At 48.7% G+C, this 21,645-nt stretch overlaps 1 protein-coding gene across 10 annotated transcripts in view; it reads right to left on the bottom strand.

Annotated features, from left to right (window-relative positions):
• The window catches only part of MAD1L1 (mitotic arrest deficient 1 like 1), a 346,832-nt gene that overhangs the window by 102,376 nt on the left and 222,811 nt on the right, over positions 1-21,645 (bottom strand). For all 10 annotated transcript variants that reach the window (XM_077907541.1, XM_077907542.1, XM_077907543.1 and 7 more), the window contains one exon: positions 18,962-19,050. In XM_077907541.1, the coding sequence (XP_077763667.1) occupies positions 18,962-19,050 (89 nt within the window). The remainder of the gene's footprint in view (positions 1-18,961; positions 19,051-21,645) is intronic.

A 21,645-nucleotide genomic window follows, 5' to 3' on the forward strand; every position in this document is an offset into this window, starting at 1 on the left:
TCAACACTTATTTGCTAACGATAGAGCTTCAACAGAGATGCAGCAAAACCTGAAATGTGAGTTAGAAATGTTGAGTTTAAGCAACAAAGTCCACAATTACAGCCAGAGATTTCAATAGCACTGTCTCCATAACTCATAGGACAAGGAGCAAAAAACCTAGAAGGATAAAGTAGACATGAACAACATGATCAGGCATCTTGACTCCAGTGTCCTGTGGGAACACTGACCACAACAGCAGAGGGCACAGTCTTCCATAGGCATATGCACATATTTACCAACACAGACAGAGACTGGTCCATAAAGGAGGCTCAACATGTTGAAAAGGATTTTAGAGTTCAAAATACCTTCTGTGACCCTAAGGGAATGAGTTAGAAATTAGTAACTGGAAATCCTAATTTACAGTAGCATCCAAGAACATAGAGCTTGTGGAGATCGGTCTGGAAAAGCCACCAGAGGCCTGCCCTCTGAAAATTACATGCGGGTCCACTGAGAGAAAGGGAATTAATGTCAGCCCAAACACATGGAGATACACGTGGTCGTGACTGCAAGGCCCGCCTGCTGAGATTTCACCTCTCCCCACACTGTTTGAAAGAATCCAAGCCATCCAGTCAAATCCCACACACTTCACTGTGCATACAGATTTTAAAAGTCATGTGGAAATGTAATGGGCCCAGAATGCTTAAAACAACATTGGGGAAAAAGTTGGAGAGCTAACTACCTAGTCTCTAGGGCTGTCATAAAGCCTTAGTGACCAAAACAGCCCTGGCCTGTAGTCACACTGAGGAAACAAAACAGCACCCAGAAATAAACACCTATACAGGGACAGCATAGCATGTTCTGATTAATATTCCAAGGCAATTCAGTGTAGAAAGGAAATCTTTTTTTTTTTTTTTAAGATTTATTTATTTATTTGAGTGAGAGAGAGAGAGAGAGAGAGAGAGAGCGAGCTTGCACATGAGTGGTCAGAGGGGCAGGGGAAGAGGGAGAAGCAGACTTTCCGCTGAGCACAGAGCCAGTTGCAGAGTTCAATTCCAGGACCCTGGGATCATGACCTGGGCCAAAAATCAAGAGTCAGACCTTAATCAACTGACTCACCCCCCCATGTGCCTAGAAAACATGTCTTTTTATTTATTTTTTTTTATTTTTATTTTTTTAAAATTTTAATTTATTTATGATAGTCACACACACACACACAGAGAGAGAGAGAGAGAGGCAGAGACATAGGCAGAGGGAGAAGCAGGCTCCATGCACCAGGAGCCCAATGTGGGATTCGATCCCGGGTCTCCAGGATCGCGCCCTGGGCCAAAGGCAGGCGCTAAACCGCTGCACCACCCAGGGATCCCGAAAGGATGTCTTTTTAACAAATGGTGCTGGAACAGCTGAGTATTCATAAAAAAAAACAAAAACGACAACAAAAAAAAAAACTTCAAATTCTGTTATGTGTAGAATATAAAAAAATAGCTCAAAATAGAAATATAAACCTCCACGTAAGTTGGAAAATTATAAAACTGACAAAGAATGTAGAGGAAAACCTGTGAATCCGGGATAGGCAAAAGTTTCACAGCTACAATATCCAAATACTAACAAATAAAAGAAAAAACATTGATACAGATTTCTCTTTAAAAGCCTCACAAAGGCAGTGAAATAAGCCACAGAACAGGAGATGCCTGCAAAGCAAGTATCTGACAGAGGACCTGCACCCAGAATCGATAAAGAAAGCTCCAGACTTAGCAAGGAGCAAACCATCAAATAAAAACTGGACGCAAGCTGGAACACTTTGCCAAACAAGATACTAGATGATGACAAGCAGAGACGCTCAACGAACGTCATCACTCGTTAAGGAAACAAAGTCCAAACCACAAGCAGACGTCACCACACACCAATTATGATTACAATGTAAAGGCTGTGGGGATGCTGGGAGGTGCAGCCACTTTGCAGAGAGCCGGATTCCAAAATAACTGAAACATACAACTACCAGCCATTCCCCAAGTCAGTGGTTACTGGAGGGAAAACAAAGTACATCTCTACACAAGGACTTTATCTGTAGCATAAAGCAGCTTTGTCTATGACAGCCTAACGCTGGGGAAAGCGAACGCCAGTCACCAAGTGCACACAGAGACAAACAGCAGTGTGTCTACACCAGGAAACAGGACCCGGCAATACAAAGGAGTACACAGTGATCTCTCAAAACAGTAGGCCAGACACAGAAGAGTGGACACTGCAGGAGTCCATTCCTCTCCAACTTTATCAAATGCCAACCAATCTACTTGAGTGAAGCAGGTCAGAGGCTGCCTGAGGTGTGGAAGCAAGGGAGGGTTCCAGTCACTAGGGAGAGAATGTCGGGGGTAAGGGACAGGTCTGCCACCTGGAGCGTGCTGTTGGACACCGGCATGTGTGCGCACACATCTGTGAGAACATCAAACTGTATACTCTGAATTACATGCAACTTGTCACAGCTCAGTTACACCTCAATAAAGCTGTAAAAACACCTGCCAAGGTCCACTGGCTCATAGCTCGGTGAGTGCTGCCACAACCTCCCCCCCCCGCCCCGTGGTGGGCCAGACATGCACCATCCTCGCACATGGGACTTGGGCCCTGTGGTCAGGCTCCAGTGTCCATGCCTTTCCTGCTGGGTCAGGGCTTCTAGAGGGACGGACATGGAGGCGTCCCCAGGAGTGTGGGGCAGGTCCAGCACCTGAGGCTGCCTCAGGGAAGACACCTTCTGTGGGAAAGACTCCCACATCTTGGGAGCAGGCTGAGTGAGAAGGCCTGCTGGGCCCCTGTTAAAATAGGATGTTATAGATTCTGAAGGTTGGTGAGCAAATGTTCTCGAGGGCTAAATTCAAATAAGCACAGGCATGCGGCTGCAGGCATTATCAATAAAATGGCTTGCTGTAATCCATGCCACTGTCAAGAGAACAAATCCACATAAATAACAGTCGTTCACGCATCTGAAAACAGAGCACCTTCCTTCCCCAGTTGCCCTCTTCAGGGAAACTTGTTCCCTTGTGGAGGGAGAATGAACCCGTGTGAGTTCAAAGGCTCACAAGGCTGCTCTGCCTTCAAGCAGTTCAAAGAAAGCATCTGTGGTGTGAGTTCTTGAAACTGAGTGATTCCAAGCTTTTTAGACACAGAGGGTGCTATACAAACCAGATGACATCCCGGATCACCTCCTGAGAAGACTATGCCAGTCAAAGCAGGTGTGTGCATGCAGGAATCAGCTAGAAGGCAGGTGCTGGCTGTTTTCACTACACTACAAGCAATGGTGATGGAGGCGGGTGCCAATAGTGAGACCCCAGGATGGCCTGGAGGGGGGACCACTAACAGTGCTGGAGGATAGTCAGAAAAGCATATGGACCATAATGCACTTGTCCAGGCTGAGCACCTGCTGATCCCACACCATGTGCACTGCCTGCTGCCTCCTCCTCCACTATAGGCCCTGACCACTGGCTCATGGACTCACTGGACTATGCTGCTACTCCATCACCACTGACTTCTCTGTCCCGTGCATCAGACGTCTGCCCGCATTTCCAGCACAGAACAAAGTGCTGGGCTCACACAGGCAAAGATGACCATGTCTGTACATGACCAATGCAGGAATCCTGCAGTATAGGCCAGAGCAGAGAGGCTGATGGCCCAGCTTTGGGGTCTTTCATACCAGAAGGGGATGTCCTACTGTGTACTGAATGTCTCCCCAAACCCTTACACTGAAGCCCTAACTGCCGTGTAATGGAGTGTGGAGGTAACCAGAGTTCAACGAGATCATGAGCATGGGACCCTGTGATGGGGTAAGTGTCCTGGTAAGGGAGATGCCCGAGAGCTTATACACACTGTCTCCTGCCGTAAGGACTTGGTAGGACAGCACAGTCTGCAGCCAGGAAGAGTCCTCACCAGAAACAGCCTCGTGGCACCCTGGCCTCAAGCTTACAGCCTCTAAGGGAGAGAAAATAAACGTCCATTGCTCAAGCCACCTGGGCTGTGGCAACTGCTATGGCAGCCCGAGCATGGAGGCAGTTCCTGAGGAGTAAAGGCCACTGTTACCCCATGTGGGCCCCTGCCCATGTGGACGCGGCTTCAGAGCTGGTGATAGGCACAGGCTGCAGCCAAGAATCTGGGCACTCAGGATGACTCTGGTGAGGACTCCTGTGGAAACAAAGAGCATGTTCTGGAAAGTGGAGAAAAGGTGAGCCTCACCACAGAGTGTGGGGAGTTTGGCTGAACCTTGTTTTTCTGTCCTGTGGAAGGCAGCACTGGCACGCGGCTGTTCTATTGAGGGGATTTCTATGCAGAGTTTGGAAAGAATGGCTTGCAATAGTGTGAATGAGGGATGTGCGTCCAGAAGGAAACATCAGGGGATCCCTGGGTGGCTCAGCGGCTTAGCGCCTGCCTTTGTCCCAGGGCGCGATCCTGGAGTACTGGGATTGAGTCCCACATCGGGCTCCCGGCATGGAGCCTGCTTCTCCCTCCTCCTGTGTCTCTGCCTCTCTCTCTCTCTCTATGTCTGTCATAAATAAATAAATAAATCTTAAAAAAAAAAAGAAGGAAACATCAGTGTTAGGAACCTCAGGTCTCGTGTGATGAGGAGGCCTCACCTCTGTGGTTTTCCTCCCAAGAGCCCAGAACCTAGGTCTCCTCATGAGGCACGTCAGACAAGCCCAGCCCAGGGATGGCCAAGGCCACCTGGCCAGTGCTGTCAAGGCTACAAGAAACAGAGAGACCAGGACACTGCCCAGAGCAGAGGAGGCAGGGGCAACCAAAACCAAGGTGGGGCCTGGACTGGACATCGGCAGGCAGATGAAGTGTGCAAAGAAGGGGCACCGAGAGCAGACAGCACATGCCCATGCAAGCATATCCAGCAGCGGGAAATGTCCAAGAGAAGGGGACAAGTGGGCGCTCTCTGTACTGTTTCTGCAAGCCTCCTGTGAATCAAAATCGAATCCAAAATGAACAGCTAGCAGGAAAGAAGGTTATGGTATCACCCTACACAAGATACTTAACATTTCTTATTTCCTTCATCCACAAAATTGGGATAGTAATAGTCCCTACTGTTTTTTTACAGCTTGTTTTAAGAATTAAATGTGCCAGTGCTTGTTACGTACTAAGTGCTCACGCAAGAAAGAAAATGAAAGAAGGATGGCAGGAGGAAGGCAACAAGTGGAAGGGGCTATGTCGACATCGGGTGCAGGCGAGTCAGGGCAGGTTACCATCCAGAAAGGGGCCACACAGACATAGACGTGCGGGCACACCCCAGAGACCCGCAGGAAAGCGAATCGAGTGTGTACTTTGGTTCCCAAGCACGTAAAAGCCAGGTTTACCATCCACTGCGGTCTGAGTCTGCAGTAGCATCAGGTTCTATGGAAGTGCGCTTGCCTTAATGAAACTAACAGTGCTCACCATCTGAGCTGCAGTAGTCATGATCACTTATGGCCAATTATAGTAAAAGTAATAATCACAAAGTCTGAACTCTTGCAAGAATTACTAAAATGTGACACAGGCATGAAGCAAACACAGACTGCTGGAAATGTGCCTGTAGAGGGGTTAACTCACCAGGACACAATAATCCTAAGTATACTTGCTGCTAAAAGCAGAATGTCAAAATATGCAACACAACAATGGGTGGAGTTGGAGGGAGGTAAAGGAGTGAGAGTGCAACTGGAGCCTTCACACTTCCTCTCAGCAGCAAGCAGACACTGCAAGCAGAAAGGGCCACCCAGGGACACCTGGGTGGCTCAGCGGTTGAGCGTCTGCCTTTGGCTCAGGGTGTGATCCTGGAGTCCTGGGATGTAGTCCCACATTGGGCTCCCTGCATGGAGCCTGCATCTCCCTCTGCCTGTGTCTCTGCCTCTCTCTGTGTGTATCTCTCATGAATAAATAAATAAAATCTAAAAAAAAAAAAAAAGGAAGGAAGGAAGGAAGGAAGGAAGGAAGGAAGGAAGGAAGGAAGGAAGGAAGGAAGGAAGGAAGAAGGAAGGAAGGAAGGGTGGGCCACCCAAAACGTCCACCAGGCAGGCCTAATGGAAATGGGTACAACGCAGTACCCCATGATGACAGAGTCCTTCTCAAGGACAGGTAAACATTCTCCAAGATAGATCATATTCCTGTGGCATTTAACAAACCTAAACACATTTTTAAAAATTGAAATTATACAAACTATATTCAGAGACTATAATGGGTTAAACCAGGTGTCAGTAACAGACAGGTAGCAGGAAAATCTCCAAACACCTGAAAATCTAACATTGCACATCTAAATAACACATTGTTTAGAGAAACAACTGATGAGATTATAAAGTAGCATTACCTGAATGAAACGAGAACATGACATACAAAACTGTGTGATGTAGCTAAAGCAATGCTTGGGGAAAAATTTGTAGCTGTGAATGTTTATAATTAGAAAACAAGATTTCGAATCAATAGTCTAAGGCTCCACCTTAAGAAACTAGAAAGAAAAGGAAAAAAATATATCCAGAGCTAGCAGAAGGAAGGATATATAAAGAGCAGGAATCAGTGAAACTCAAAACAGAAAAATGAAAAAAACCAAACACTAGTTCTGTGAAGAGGCCAATTAAACTGTGAACCACCACAAGACTGGCCAAAAAAAAAAAAAAAAGAAGAAGAAGAAAAAGAAAAGAAAAAACAGGACAGGAGCGAGAGGCTTCACTGCAGATCCTACAGATAAACAAGAAAGGCGCTGTGTGCACTACTGCACACACACAACCTTGACAATTTACGTAGATGCACCGATTCTACAATCTACCCAAATTCTCCCCAGATAAAGTACATAGCCTGTGAATTTCTAGGGCTAGTAAAGACATCACACTGTCAAAAACCTCACACAACAGAAATATCCAAGCTTAGATGGTTTACTAGGTGCAAATGTTTAAAGAAGTGATGCCAATTTGACACCATCTCTTCCAGAAAACAAAGAAGGGGATGCTTCCCAACTCATTTCAGGGGGTCAGCATTATGCTATACAAAACAGACAAGAACAGTACCAGAGAGCTACAGGCCAGCATCCCTCACGAATATGGACACAAACTCATCAACAAGACATTAGCGAGCTTGAATCCAGCAATATGTAAAAAGGGTAGTACATTACAACAAAGGAGGGCTCATCTCAGGGTGTCAGATTGGTTCAATATTGAAAAATAAATCAATATCATCCTTCATACCAACCATCTAAAGAAGGAACACCACATGATAATATCAATCAATTCAAGGAAAAAGAAAGGACCTGAAAAAATTTAGTATCCCTTCATGATAAATCAAGAATAGAAGAGAACTTCTTCATCCTGATAAGACACTTAACAAAAACCCTATGGTTCATATCATTGCCAGTGGCTTATGACTGAATACTCCCCCAGCCCCAAGACCAAGAATAAGGCAAAGGTGTCTGCCTTTATCACCCCATTGTCAATATTGTACTGAAGTCCCAAACAGCACAAAGCAAAGACCACAGGCATACCAGTGAAGATGTAAAACTGACCAAATTTATAGACAACAGAATATCTATGTTAGAAAGTCCCAAGGAACTGAACAAAAGAACCCTCATAGAACTGATAAGAAAATGAAATAAGGTGCAGGACACGAAGTGAGTAACTGAAAAAAAAAAAAAAATCAATCATGTCTGAATAAAAGCAACACACAATACTAAACCAAAATAAAGCAAAATTTAGAACTGACATAAAAAGACATACTTAGGTCCAAATCTAATAAAAACTGGAAAGATAGGATGTTACTTCTAATTTTTTTTTGGAAATAAAAAGGACTGCCAGACAAGACTGTGGGTGACTATACAGATTGGATAAGCTAGACTAATTCCTAGCAATTCACAAACTACCAAAATGACACAAGAAGAAACAGAAATCTGAGAGGACCAGTAACTAACAAGGAAATAGAAGCAGCGATAGAACAGCAGCAAAGAAAAGTGCAGGATCAGATGGCTTCACAGTAAATTCTACCAACATTCATAAGTGAATTAACACCAATCCTTCTCAAATTCTTCCAAAAAGTTAAAGAAGAGGTCCCCCTTCCAAATTCACTCTATAAGACCAGCATTATGGTGGTACTGTAGCCAGAGAAAGACACTGAGAGAAAACTACAAGCCAATAACCCTTGCTGAATAGGGTAAGAATCCTCAATGAGACACTAGCAGACAAAATCCAGCACCATATTGGAAAGATCATACACCATGACCAAGTGGGATTTGTACTAGGAATGCAAGATTGTCTCAACATATGAACATCAATCAATGAAATATACCACTTTGGTGGATGAAGAAAAACCCCAGATGCAGGGAAGGCATCTGACAATCATCAATACTCAGCCAGCTAAGACCAGACAGGAATCTCAACATGGCAAAGGGCACTTTTTAAAAAACCCACAGCTATTACCAATCTCAAGGGTACAAGATTGAAACGTTTTTCCTTAAGATCAGAACTAAGATGAGGATCCCTGCTCTTACCACTTCCATTCGATATACTACTGGAAATTCTAGCCATAGCAGTTAGGAAATAAAAAGAAATATAAGGTTTCCATATTAGAAAGGAAGAAAGAAAATTATATTTGCAACTGCCACAATCTAGAAACCCTAAAAAATCTGCAAAACAAGCACATATTCATTAGAGTTAATAAATGAATTCAGGAAGCTGCAAGCTTCAGTATGTAAAACTCAGTTTTATTTCTGTCTACTAGTAATGAACAATCTGAAAAGGAAATTAAGAAAACAATTTCACTTACAACAACATCAGAAAGAACAAAACACTTAGTAATTAATTTTACTCAGGGACATAAAGGGGCATGTACTGAAAATTGCTAAACATTGCTAAAAGAAATGAAAGAAGAGGTACCTGGCTGGCTCAGCCAGAAGAGCATGTGACTCTGATCTTGGGGTTGTAAGTTCGAGCCCCACACTGTGGTAGAAATTACTTAAAAATAAAATTTTACAAAAAAATAAAAGAAAATCAAAATAAATGGAAGGCATCCCATGTTCACAGATAGGAAGACTTTAATGTGGTTAAGATGTCGGAAGAGTTCAAATAATCCTGAAAAAGAAGAATGAAGCTGGAATATTCATACTTCTTGATCTCAAAACTTAGAAAGCAATAGTCATCAGAAAGGGAGTGGGTTGCCTCCCTCTTTTTGTAACTCCCGGATATGCTCCCCAACTGACCATATGGACCCATAGGTATGGACATCTCTACGCCCCTACTCAGCAGGAAGAAGTTACGGAGGATAAGACCTTCCATCTTCAACAACCTTAAAGATTTAAGGGTCAAAACTGCTTAGGGGGGAAAAGATGGGGAACCTCTTAGAGGGCTAGCTGAGGACAAAGCAGAAACTGATATTCCACAAACAATCCCCATCCAGGGTGGGATAATGTGTGACATTCCTCAGGAAGTTTCCATTGTCTTAAGGTTAATGCCTTGCTAGAGGGAAAAACAACATTTACCTTGACATTGGCAAGGCAAAACCAATCTCAGAAGGTTACATATTATGGGATTCCATTCATCAGACATTCCTGACAAAAATAGACAAGGCATCCATGGTTGCCAAGGAGTCCACCATGTGGAGGTGGGTGGTTACAACAAGAGGGCACAAGGGGGATTTTGAGGTGATGAAATTACTTTGTACTCCAACTAGGGGGCAATTAAAATTCATAGAATGGCACCCCTCATGAAATAAGGCAATTTTACTATATAATAATTTTTAAAGTAAAATATTAAAAAACCTCCCAGTAACGTTTTGTACCTTATCTGTACCTTACTGTGATGGTGAATGTACGTGTGCACATCTATCAAATGTTCTACACCACTGGGCGTGTGGGGGGGTAATTTTATTGCTCACCTTCTTTAGAATTGAAGGTACATGCTAATAATAAAAGTAGACTGGCTTTTATTTAGTTTCATTATTGTTTAAACCTTTTCCAAAAAGAAAGCAAAGTCTTAGTCCCATGCTTGGGTAGACAACTGTATGACCCTGCCCCTGGTATTCCACCAGTCGTAACACGGTATTTTTTATTTTACTTTTTTAAAAGATTTTATTTATTTATTTATTCATGAGAGACAGACAGAGAGAGAGAGGCAGGGACAGAGGCAGAGGGAGAAGCAGGCTCCCTACAGGGAACCCAATGCGGGACTGGATCCCAGGACCCAGGGATCAAGACCCGAGCCAAAGGCAGATGCTGAACCACTGAGCCACCCAGGTGTCTAACACTGTATTTTTTAAAGGGATGCTTTCTACTGTAGGTGAACTATCCTCAGTAGAACACTAGTTTCTAAATCCCTCTTTGCAGGGGCCTAGGTGGCTGTCAGGCATCTACCTTCAGCTCAGGTCATGATCCTGGAGTCCTGGGACTGAGCCTCACATCTGGCTCCCTGCTCATCAGAGAGGCTGCTTTTCCCTCTCCTTCTCCCTCTGCCCCCACCCCCCTCCACCTTCTCTCTCTCTTTCTCAAATAAATAAAAACTTTTTAATAAAATAAAATAAATCCCTCTTTGGACTGTTTGTTTGTAGAATTCTGTAGACTAGTGCAGAGAAGGCACAGGTATAGAGCCTGGCCCATGGAAAGTACTGAATCAAGGCTAGCTGCTTTGACGACAACGATTACCACCACTATTAGAGCAAGGAGCTGTCATCACTTTCAAAAGCACGATGCATCAGAATCCTAGACACAGCCAGATTTCCATGGTCTAAATATTGCCAGGCTTTTGAGACCCATCACGGACAACAGTTAATGCAGAGTGTTCATTGTAGTTTGTTCTGAATGGCTGAAAACTTGAAACAACTCAAGCTCCAAAAGTAGATTAATTAACTATGTTTTGGAATAGACTATCCATTAACATTTACAAAGAGCTTGCAAAAATATGGGAAAGTGTTAGGTTATAAAGTGGAGAAACAGGGTTTGAATGATGTGCTTCACTGTTTATAAAACATACACAAATGGAAAAAACACCAAGATTCCAGTGAGAGATTGTGGCTTCTATACATACATGTAAGTGCAATTTCTCTGAAAATCTCACTAACACAAGAGTAAAAGCTTTCCTTACTCTTTTTTCCTGTACTTTGTACTCCCAAGAGGACAAAGAAAATAAAAGAAGGGACAACATCAAAAGACCATTAGAAGCTGGACAGCAGATGGAAGAGTAGTAAATAACTCAAAAATCTAAATCCTAGAGCGGCAATGGAAAAGCCAAGAAATTTCCACAGTCTCAGGAATGGGTAACCAGCAGTCACTTCTGGAAATGGTGAAGGTAGGGCTCAAACTGGAAGATTGTTTGGAGGTGTGGTGGGTTTTTTTTTGTTTGTTTCGTTTTTTCTTTTTCTTTTCTTTTTCTTTTTTTTACTTTTCAGGAAATAATTACAGGAACTTGCAAAAAAAGTACAAGGAGGACCACCTGTTCTTCACCTCATCTGCAACAACCTGAAACAAGTATAGTTCAGTATCAAACCCAAGAAGGCTGAGATGGTGTGGCCTCCAGAGTTCCCTACTCGCTAGCCTGCATAAGATCCCAGCATACATGCAGATCTACGTAACCACCAAGGACAAGATGCAGAACTGGATCAACACAGAAGGCTGCTCATGCCATCCTCTATCCTCTTCGAGACACACACACCCCTTTCCCAAACCCTGACAACCTCCTCTTTTTTCCAGAAGAGATCGAATAAAATTGATGCAAATTACTCTTTTAAGTGTTTAGAATTTTCCAGGGATACACGTGGGCCAGGAAATAACTTTTTGGGAAGCATTTTAGTTATGAACTCAATTTGTTAATGCTTGTAAGACTATGCAGATAATATATTTCATGTTGGTTGAGTTTCATGAGTCTGTGGTTTTTAAGGAACTGGTCCGTTGCTCTTAAGGTAATGATCCCAAGGGATCATCACATCTTCCTGCTATACTGGTCCTCACCCTATAGCCCTTTTTGTCCACAGCTACTTTCTTTGCTCTCATGTATATTTTATCTGATATTAGTTAATGCAGCCACATTTGAAAAAATGAACATGTGAGTGATACCCCATCTTTCACCTTTCCCCTGTCAACCCACATAGGTGGCTGTGGCTGCTCGGAGCCTCTTGTTGCCAGAATAGGATAGGTCCTGTGTTTTTATCCACCTGTCAGTCTCTATCTTTGAACTGGTGCATTTAGATCATTTCCATTAAAAGTATTACTGATTTGCTAATGCTTAAAGCCGCCATCATATTATTTGTTTCCTGATTATGCCTCTGTTTCTTATGTTTTGCCTTCCAATGGGCTCCCTGGACCGTTTTAAGACTCCTTTGTATTTTACTGACAGTGGTTTTGAGTGCAGCACACTGTACAGCTGTCCTTGGGGTTACCTCAGACACTCAAACATACATCTGCCCCCCAGTCAGCAGTGTGACTGTATGCCGTGTTGAGGAGCAGAGGCAGGGCTCCCCCCACCTCTGCACCCTGGCCTGTCATCCCCCACACAAAGCGCCACCACTGCATAAGGTCATGGGCCTCCAACCCCCAAGGGGGGGTTAGCAAACGTGTGGAGGTCAGCAAACACGCCACTGCCCTCCTCCCATGTGGGAAATCCTGAGCTTTCCTCTGCTAACCTGACCTATCCAGGATGCTCTGCTGGCCGCTCAGCAAGGGCAGGTCTCTTACTTGCACTCTGAGAAAGGCTTGGTTTCCCACCCGCCCCTGGAGCACACTTTCCCTGGCAAGACAGTCTGCTTCTCGCAGGGCAGGAACGATGCTATGCACTTCACCAGCCCCAGAGGACAGGTCCACGGTGCTCTAAGCAGCATCCACACACACACAGGACAGCTGTGCAGCTTCTTTCAAGGCCCTGTCTCTAATTTTCACATTAATTAGCATGTATCATGTATGAATCTCTGTGTTTTATATGATATGGGGTTTGCCCAGCTTCTTCTTCTTTTTTTTTTTTTAAAGATTTTATTTATTCATGAGAGACAGAGAAAGAGAGACAGAGAGAGGGTGGGGGCAGGCAGAGACACAGGCAGAGGGAGAAGCAGGCTCCATGCAGAGAGCCTGATGCATGCTCCATGCAGAGACACGATCCCAGGACTCCAGGATCATGCACTCAACCGCTGGGCCACCCAGGGATCCCTCACCCAGCTTCTTAAATCTGTTATGTTTATGCCCTACACCAAATCTGAGGAACTATCATTATTTCTTCAGATGTTTTTCCAGCTCGTCTTTCTGTGGCCTCTGGGGCTCCCATCAATGTATATTTATCTCCGGGGCCGGATCCCAGTAGCTCTGCTCCCATTTGTCAGCCATCAGCCTGTTTTCTGTCCTTCTGACTGGTGCCGTCTGTCTGTCCATCCACCTCTGCCCCATTGCTGAGGCTGCTCTAGGAACTTTGCATTTTGGTCAATGGATTTTCGAGGTCTACAGACATTTCTGTTGGGCTTTTGTCTGTTTTCAACAAATTTCTCCTTCTGTGTTGAGGTTTACCATTTCTTCGCTTGTTTAAAGAAGATTCTTGTCTGTTGCAGCATTTTTATGACTGCTGCTCTATGATCCTTGTCAGATAATTCTACCACCGACGTCATTGCTCTGCTGCTGTCTGCTGATTGTCTCCTCTTGTTCAAGCTGATAGCCTGGCTCTGGGTACGACTTGAGACTTTCTACCATATCCTGCAACCGAGTGAATCTGCTCTAGGCAGTAGCCCCTGTGTAGCGGCAGTGCCAGGTCCAGGAGGCAGGTGCAAGTCCCACCACCTGTGGGCCCCGTTCACGCCATGCGGGCAGGGGGGTAGCCTGCACACAGTGGGCTGTAAGCTGGGCTCCCCATGGGGTCCCACAGACACCAGGGCCAGGAAAACAAGGGCCACTTCGCTGCTCCAGGTTGGAGCACAGGCTTCCTGGCAAGCCTGTGGAGCCTGGGGCAGTGGGAGAAGGTAAGCAGGCCGCTGCCATCTAGCCTCAGCTCTTAGATGCCAAGGAGGTGGGGAAATCTGGGTGCTGGTGGCTTCTGCTCAGCGGGGCAAAGAAGGCCGGCTTCCCTTGCCCTACTGACACCCCTGGCACTGCTGCTCTAGGGACTGGAGGGGAAGGTGGGTTACTGCTGGCCCAGCTGACATGGCCTGTGGGGCCTGAGTGCTCCTGCTGGTCATCAGGGGGCAGGTGTTGTCAGGAGAGTTTCATCTGGAGCGTCCTGGGTATGTCTGCAGCTGGCAGCCTAGGCAGCTCCTTAGCCAGGGACTCAGGGGGTTCATCACCACGTCGCTCAAGTCCCAGAGTCTCACGTGGGCCACCTCTTCTCCCATTCCAGGTCTTCCCTGCTTGTGTGCCACGACAGGTTTTGAGTTATACAGTGAGGACATAGGTGGAAGGGGCTGACTGACCAGAATGGGACTTGGAGATCCTTGGAAAAGCCATCATCTCTGTGACCTCCTTGGTGTCCTCCATCACCTTTTTCTCTCCCCATCTTAGAGGAATATCAGAGGTTTATTTTCTTCATAGAGAAAACAGCAGTTCTCCAGGCCGAGGAATACCAAAGTGCAAAGTCACCGCGGTGACCAGGGGACCATGGGAAGGTTTCCATAGTGATGCTGAGCTTGCCATCCTGTTCCCTCAGTTCCCAGGCAATGGCAGCACTTCCACTTCACAGACAGGATCTTCCCCAAAGACACACCACTTGTGAGGTCTTGGGAGGTGGCCCAGCAGAGCCCTCCAGGCCACCACACTCCTGAGGACAGCATCTAGCATGAAAGACCAAGGTCTGGTTTATACCCGCCACGCTGTCCATGAAGGGCGGACAGGTGCAAGCATGGTTTACTCATAAAGCTACAACGAGTCCTACATATAGAAAGATATTCAAAGGACAACCACCATACAACAAGAAATTTTAAGAAACATCACAGCAGAAATACAATAAGACTAATAAATCTAAGAAAATTTATAGAAAATAGAAAAAAAGATGAAAAATATGATCAAAATGTTTTTAAAACAGAGCACTAATTCAGAAAGTTTAATACCCAAGTGATACTAGTCTCAAAGAGGTACTAGAGAAATGGAAGTGAGGAATGGAATGGGCCGCTGAGCGCCCCATGTAGCTCATGAACACAGGGCCACGGCAGAGTGGGTCTCTGGGTGCCAGGAGAAGACTCAGGCCTTAAGAGAGACAGACACAGGCACATGCCTCATCCACAGCCCACCGCACAAGTCAGCGCAGGGTGGAGAGAAGCAGATGACACCGCGGGCTGGCACATGGCCTCCGGGCGAGGCCACCATCTTCAGACCGTGGAGCAGGGGGTTGACGGAGGGGCCCACATGTGGTCGTCAGGACATCGCTCACAGAGGTGCCCATGGCTCAGTGCTGACCACAGGCTTCCCTATCTAACCTCCCAACAGAGCTGCCCCATCGGCAGGGAGCATGAGGCCACAGAGATGCCTGCAGGCTCCCTGCTTGACTCTGACAAACCCGGTGCTGGAGGACAAGCTCATGGCCCGTGAGCACCAGGGCTGGAGGGCTGCCTCCTCCTGGCCACACCACCTCCCCAGCAGGACCACTCACTGAGGCCCACAGCCCCAGGTCTGAAAGGAGTTGGCATCAGCAGGTCTGAAATGCAGGGAAGCTGGTTTTGCCTTCAAGGCCTGAGTTGTGGGTGGGGACTGGGCTGCCAGGGCCTCTCCAGCGCTGCCCTCATCTCTGAGATCAGCCACTGGCCCTGGGAGCTCAGGGGGCAGGCTCTATGTCTTTCTGATCGTGGACTTGCAGGTGCACAGAACACAGGATATTCTACAAGGACTATCTATATAAGATTTTTTTTAAAAAACTGAGTAAGAGCCTAGTACTTTGCCTTCTGAAAATGGTGTGAGTGGAACCACAGGGCACAGGGCCTGTCATCCTCTGAGGGGGGCTGAGGTCTCGGGTGGCAGAGAGGGTCTAGGGCTAAGCCAGGAGTGGTGGGAGGGCCCAGCAGGTGCAGCAGAGTTGGGCGTGAATCCACAAATGACTCAGATCTGCTAGAGCTGCCATGTGACACCAGAAAGGAACCAGGATTTATTTCAGCTGAAAGGGCCTCGCAGCCTCCACTTAAATCTCTTGAGGAGAGTCCCCTCATTTGCTCGTTAAAGAGCAATGTTCCGTGTGTGTGTTTGTGTGACATGTGCAGTTAACACATCACCAGCCCCTCATGTCCTCGACCACACACCGAATGCACATGCACTTCACATGTAACACACCCATCTGCCTGTGCCCATCCCCGTCCCCTAGGGCCAGCAGCCCATGAGCAACCCATTCGGCCTCCTCTGCATCTAGGCAACAAGAGATTACAAAGATAGTGGGGAGGGGCACTAGGGCTCCCCCCACTCTCTTATGCGAGGAGTTGGAGCAAAGGGGCCAGGGCATCCTCCTGGGGTGGGGGGTTGCTGCCTGTCGGCATCCCCACCCCCAGCTGAAGGGCCACTTTGAATGGCTCCTTGCAGCTTCCCAGAAAAGCAAAGTATGGCATGTGACACAGGGAAAACTGAGGCATGGCACCACTTTGGAACATTTACTATAAAGGGGATGCCAAGAGGAGCAGAGGCACCAGGTGCATGGGGTGAATGGCGGGGTGCTCCATGGGATCTGCCCACAACCCAGTGCTGAGGGGCTGGCAGGGGCTCACAGACCTTGTTTCCCAGCTACTGGTCCAGGGAAAGGGCAGGGGTCAGGGGCTCCCTGTGGCTGTGCTTGGTGGACCCCAGAGCCTGCCCAGCAGGTGCCCTCACCACAAGGCCAAGGGGGAAGTGCACGAAGTCCTGTGCTGTCAAATGTGGCTCCAGCTCCCCGTCCAGCGGCCAGAAACTCAGAGGGCAATGTGCACGTGTCCTGGCAAGCAGTCCACACAATTGCCGACCCAATTTCTATTAATTGGCCACAAAGGCTTGTCTCCCACAGTTGCTTTCACCAAACAAGACGGTGGGGACAGGCAGCTTTGATCTTGATGTACAGCATATCATTGATAAAGCCTTTTATTTAGATTTTAAAAATAAATAAAAATGAATCTACCAGAGGTGTGCCAGACTACACAAATGAGAGCACAGCCGGCCCTGCTCTGTTGACAGCAGACAAGGTCCTGGAAGTCCCACTCGTATCTCTAGGGGGTCCTGCTAACCACTACACCTGGAGGCTCAAGTCCATAAGAGAAGGGTCCCAACTACCTGCCATATGGCCAGAGAGGCGCTAAGGCAGAGCCTGGAGGCCGCCTCTCATCTGCATTCCCACACTTGGCACGAGACTCCCAGGGCAGCACTCAAGGCCCCTCAGGATCATATCCAGCATGCCGCCCCTGGAAGCCACCTATCTGTGTCCCGGGAGCCCCTGTGCCACTCCTCCTCACCTACTTACCATCAGGACCCAAATAAACCCCACCTGCTCTCCAGGGCCCTGAGCCCACCCTCAGATTCCAACTGCACTCATCGCTGGGCTGGGGCTGCTCCTAGAGGTCAGGTGTTGGAGAGTGTTTTCCGCATCTCTTCACGGGGACGTTACCATAGCAGATCCTCAGCTGACTCTTGGCTGGGAGACAGCTGTCCCCTTGCCAGCTTGTCCCCTCTTCCAGACCCCAACTCAGGACAGCCCAGGAAGCTTTTACACGACAGATATGATTGCTTCTGTGCCCTGAAATCTTTGCCAGCTCCTGGGAATAAGGCCACATCCTTACCAGGCCCTCATCTGGCCTGGCCTGGTCCCCATGCCCTGCTGGTCTCTGTCCAGTATGGAGTCCTTCCTTCCACACCACGTCCTCACATACTGCCGCCTCCCTACTCCCCTGGGGTCCCCGCCCCTGCCTGGCCCACCCACAGAGCTCATCACACCGCAGACCCCATGGACACCTGTTCTCATAGCACCTCTGCCATGCTTCCTGCAGCCCGATGCTGCAGGCCGGATTTTATGTAACATCCTCCCAATCCCTGTTAAACTGTAAAATTCAGGAAGAGAGAAGATGTACCCTTGCTCACCACTGCTTGGTCCTCATGCTCAGCCTAAAGGACGCCCATCCCACATGCTCCTTTCTGAACAAGTCAGAGAATAACAAATTGGCGACTTTGGAATTGGGGAGCAGGAGGCATCTCTAGTGACAGCTATCTATGAGGCTGAGGTCCTGACATGAGAGAAGTGCTGAAAACAATGGAAGAAACCTGGAATCCAGAGGACGCCATCACTGGCACCCACACACTTCCCATGGAGACATCCATGGCCCACATGCAGTCTCGCATCCAGTTCTTACAACCTGCAAAGGAGGGCTGTCTGCCCAGTCAGAGGAGGACACTGGCCCAAGGAGGGGCACAGGGCCTGGCCAGCTCACACCCCAGCCCCAGGCAACGTCACCAAGCAGCAGGGTCCTTGCCCACATCTCCCCGACCACCAAAAGCACCTGAGGATGGGAACCCGTGCACCCTGGGCCTGTCCCGTGGAGGCACTCAGAGCACCCCAGAACCAAGGCTGCTTGGCCTGCACTCGCTTTGCACCCAGAACTTCTGGGGAGATGGCATCTACTTGCCCATCAGCCACTTTCCAGTAACAGACTGAAACAGCAGGGCCAGCTCAGTGACCCAAGGGGAGCTCTGCCTCAGTCTCCCTGAAAACCTCCTCCTTTAGAACTTGCTACCTCTCCCAGACCAGGGAGTGAAGAGGAGCCCAGCTGAGCTACTCCTCACCAGGCATGGTGCTGTGTCAGGATGGGGTCAGGAGGCATCAGGAAAACCTCTGGGGGAAACAGGAGGTGCTCTGAGCTGGTTCGATACATAGGCTGAGGGTGGCCCAGCAGGCACATGGGAAGCACCCTGTGAGCAGCTCCCTTCTGAGATAGGGCTGTCTGTGCCTAGCTCCAGACAAGCCCTTGCTCACAGGCCCTGTTGCCATGGCACAGACAGCAGGACCCTGCCTGGCCCTCAGCTCTGGGGGAAGAGCCAAGTCTGTGCAGAGGATTCTGTGATTCAGAAAGGCAGGCCCAGAGGCCAGAGGTGCTGACATACCTGAGCGAGCTCACCTCCTCCCTGGACAGTGGGAAGCTCTGCTCGGCAGTGCTGGATTGAGACTGTAGCATCTTCACCTCCATCTCCAGCTAGAAGAGAGCATAGGCAGGTCAGCAGGAGATGCTGCTGCAGCCCCTTATCCCAACAGGCCCTAAGTACCCAAGATCCTGCAACTGACTTCTGTGGGGAGAGGGTGGTGCTGGGGGCAGAGCCGTCATCTCCTGGGCTACCCCGTGTCCTGAGGACCCAGGCAGCTGCACCTCACAGCCTGCCAGCTACGCAGAAGCAACCTCTCTCTCTGTGTCCACCTCCAGGACAACAAGACATTCTGGAGCATGCTAACGGGAAACATCAAAATCTGGGGAAAGGAGGTTACAGCAACTGGAAAGAACACAGTCTGAGTTTACCAAAGCTTTGATCTGTTTTAATAGTCATGGTATTTTATTTATTTGCTGCTTCAAATTCCCTTGCAGAATGACAGACGATGGACAGATTGCCTGGAAGGGAATAGGGACTTCATGGTAACTGGGGGGGTGCTGGTTGGGGCCAGAGAAGGAGCAGGGAGGGGGGTTCCTGCCTATTGGTCCAGGTGCAGGCACAGGGCAGTGCAAGGGCCTTCACGAGAGCGAGCCTGCATACAGCCCCCAGAACTTCCACTCCCAGAGTCCAGGGCTATTCCGGACGGCACCGTCTGCCAGATGTGGTTCTGTCCTTTTGATCTGACTGTGGTCAGTCTGGTAGCTGTACGCCCGGTTCTTGGATCAGAACACTCAGTAACCAATTACACAACAAGAGAGGAGAGCAGGGGCGTGGTGGACTGGGGACACAGACCCCAGAATTGACTCCCAGTCGCACTCAGACTGCCCGACACGCACCGAGGCTGGTCTACTGTGGCACAGACATGGGTTTTGAGGCTCCTTTATGGGACTCTTGCGCTCGGCTGTTTTTCTGGCCATCTCAGCCCATGGGGTGCTCTGAATGCCCCCGATCTCTCAGCATTCAGCTTGTCTGTGAATGAATGGGAGACTGGGAGAGGGGGCAGGTGGGCCTTCATCTCTCAAAGGGCTTTCACGGAAGGCGCAGTCCTGTGGGTGGCGGGCACAGCATCAGGACCATGGACCTGCAGTTTTTGCCACTCTGAGAGCTCGCCGCATTGTGTTTATCACACAAGAGCTGTCCTTAGGGCAGACATCCTCTATGGCCTCTGATAAGTCGTTACTTGTTAGAAATGACCTCAGTCAGCTACAGGAACCAGCACAGGTGTGAGCTGACAGGTGTGTCAAGCTCCAGAGCCCCAGAGAAGTCCCTGAATGGAACAACGACTGTGACAGTCTGGTGAGCGCTTAGGGGGAGCTGGCAGGGTGGGAGCGCAAGGCAGACACAAGTCTCTCCCACCACACAGCTCCTACACGGCCACTCCCCACAGTGGCCCGTCCTGATGCCCCAAAGGGAGGCCACTCGGGCTTCCCACCCGACTCCACAAAGGCTCAAGGGACAGGTGATTTCAGGCACGCCCACCCACAGGCACAGGCTAGGAATGACAGGGCCAGTCCAGGTCTGCAGACCCACCTCACCACCCTCCAGGCCCCTTAACTGGGGTGGCTGAGAGCTCCCAGGACATGGATGATGCCGCTGTCCTGAACTGGAAACAAACAGTGTCTCCGGGAAGGGTGTCAGCCATCAGCATGGTCCAGGGGTGAGGGAGTAGTGTCTCCATGTCTCCTGAGGCAGCTTATTTAGGAATTCTTGGGCCCGAGGCATCCAGCCTATGAGGCCCGAGGCGTCCAGCCTGTGAGGCCTCAATACTAATCATCGAGGTCCCAAGTGGGCCCCTTGTGCAAGTGGGCTCCCCCATCCTGCTGGTCATGGAGAGCAAGCACGAGCTGGAGTGGCCTTGGCAATGTCTCCAGAGGAAGAGAGAGAGTTAGTCTCCACACACTCAGCTGCTCCACACATGCCCGCCAGTGCCCACTGGCATGAGGTCCCCTGCACAGAACAGGCATTACACGATCACATAGTGGCACCATGACGTGATGACATGGACCAAGGCCTGCCCACGCTCACCGTGAAGCGGCATCCACTGTGTCTGGGGCCTCTCCTGCCCCTCCCACACGCACACCTCCCTGAACTGGCCAGGCTCACCGCTCCTTTCGTATGCCACCCAGACATGCACGTAGGAGGTGGGTCCTATGCCCTCTTCACGGCCATGGCCAAACAGGCCAGTGGACACACTGGCCTCACTAGAACAGGATGACTCTCCTGGAAGGACACAGAACCAGCTGAGTCCTGTCTGGGAAGATCCCCCTCAGTCTTTTCTCGGTGGGAGGGCTGAGCAGAAGAGGTGCTGAGCAGAGGAGGGAGACACACCTCACGGCTGCAAGTGTCCATGCAGCAGACAAAGCTGGTCTGCAGAGCTGCAAGGCAGGACACTTCCCAGGGATGCCACAGTCCTGGCCCCTCGTTGTGGGAGCTGTGAACCTTATGCAGCCTTAGGACCTGAGGTTCTGGTGTGGCACACAACACGTATACCCCCCAGAAACCTGCACAAAGCACCCTAGTCATCTAGGCACTACCCACAGCCCACTGGAGCCGTTAGGCTGTGGGGTTCCAGAATCAGCTTGTGCTCCCACCAGCAAATATGAATAGGTTCTTCCGTTTATTTCTCTGTTAGAAAAACGGTGACA

This window comes from Canis aureus, chromosome 8 (assembly GCF_053574225.1).
Source record: "Canis aureus isolate CA01 chromosome 8, VMU_Caureus_v.1.0, whole genome shotgun sequence".
In the NCBI taxonomy this organism is placed as follows: Eukaryota; Metazoa; Chordata; class Mammalia; order Carnivora; family Canidae; genus Canis; species Canis aureus.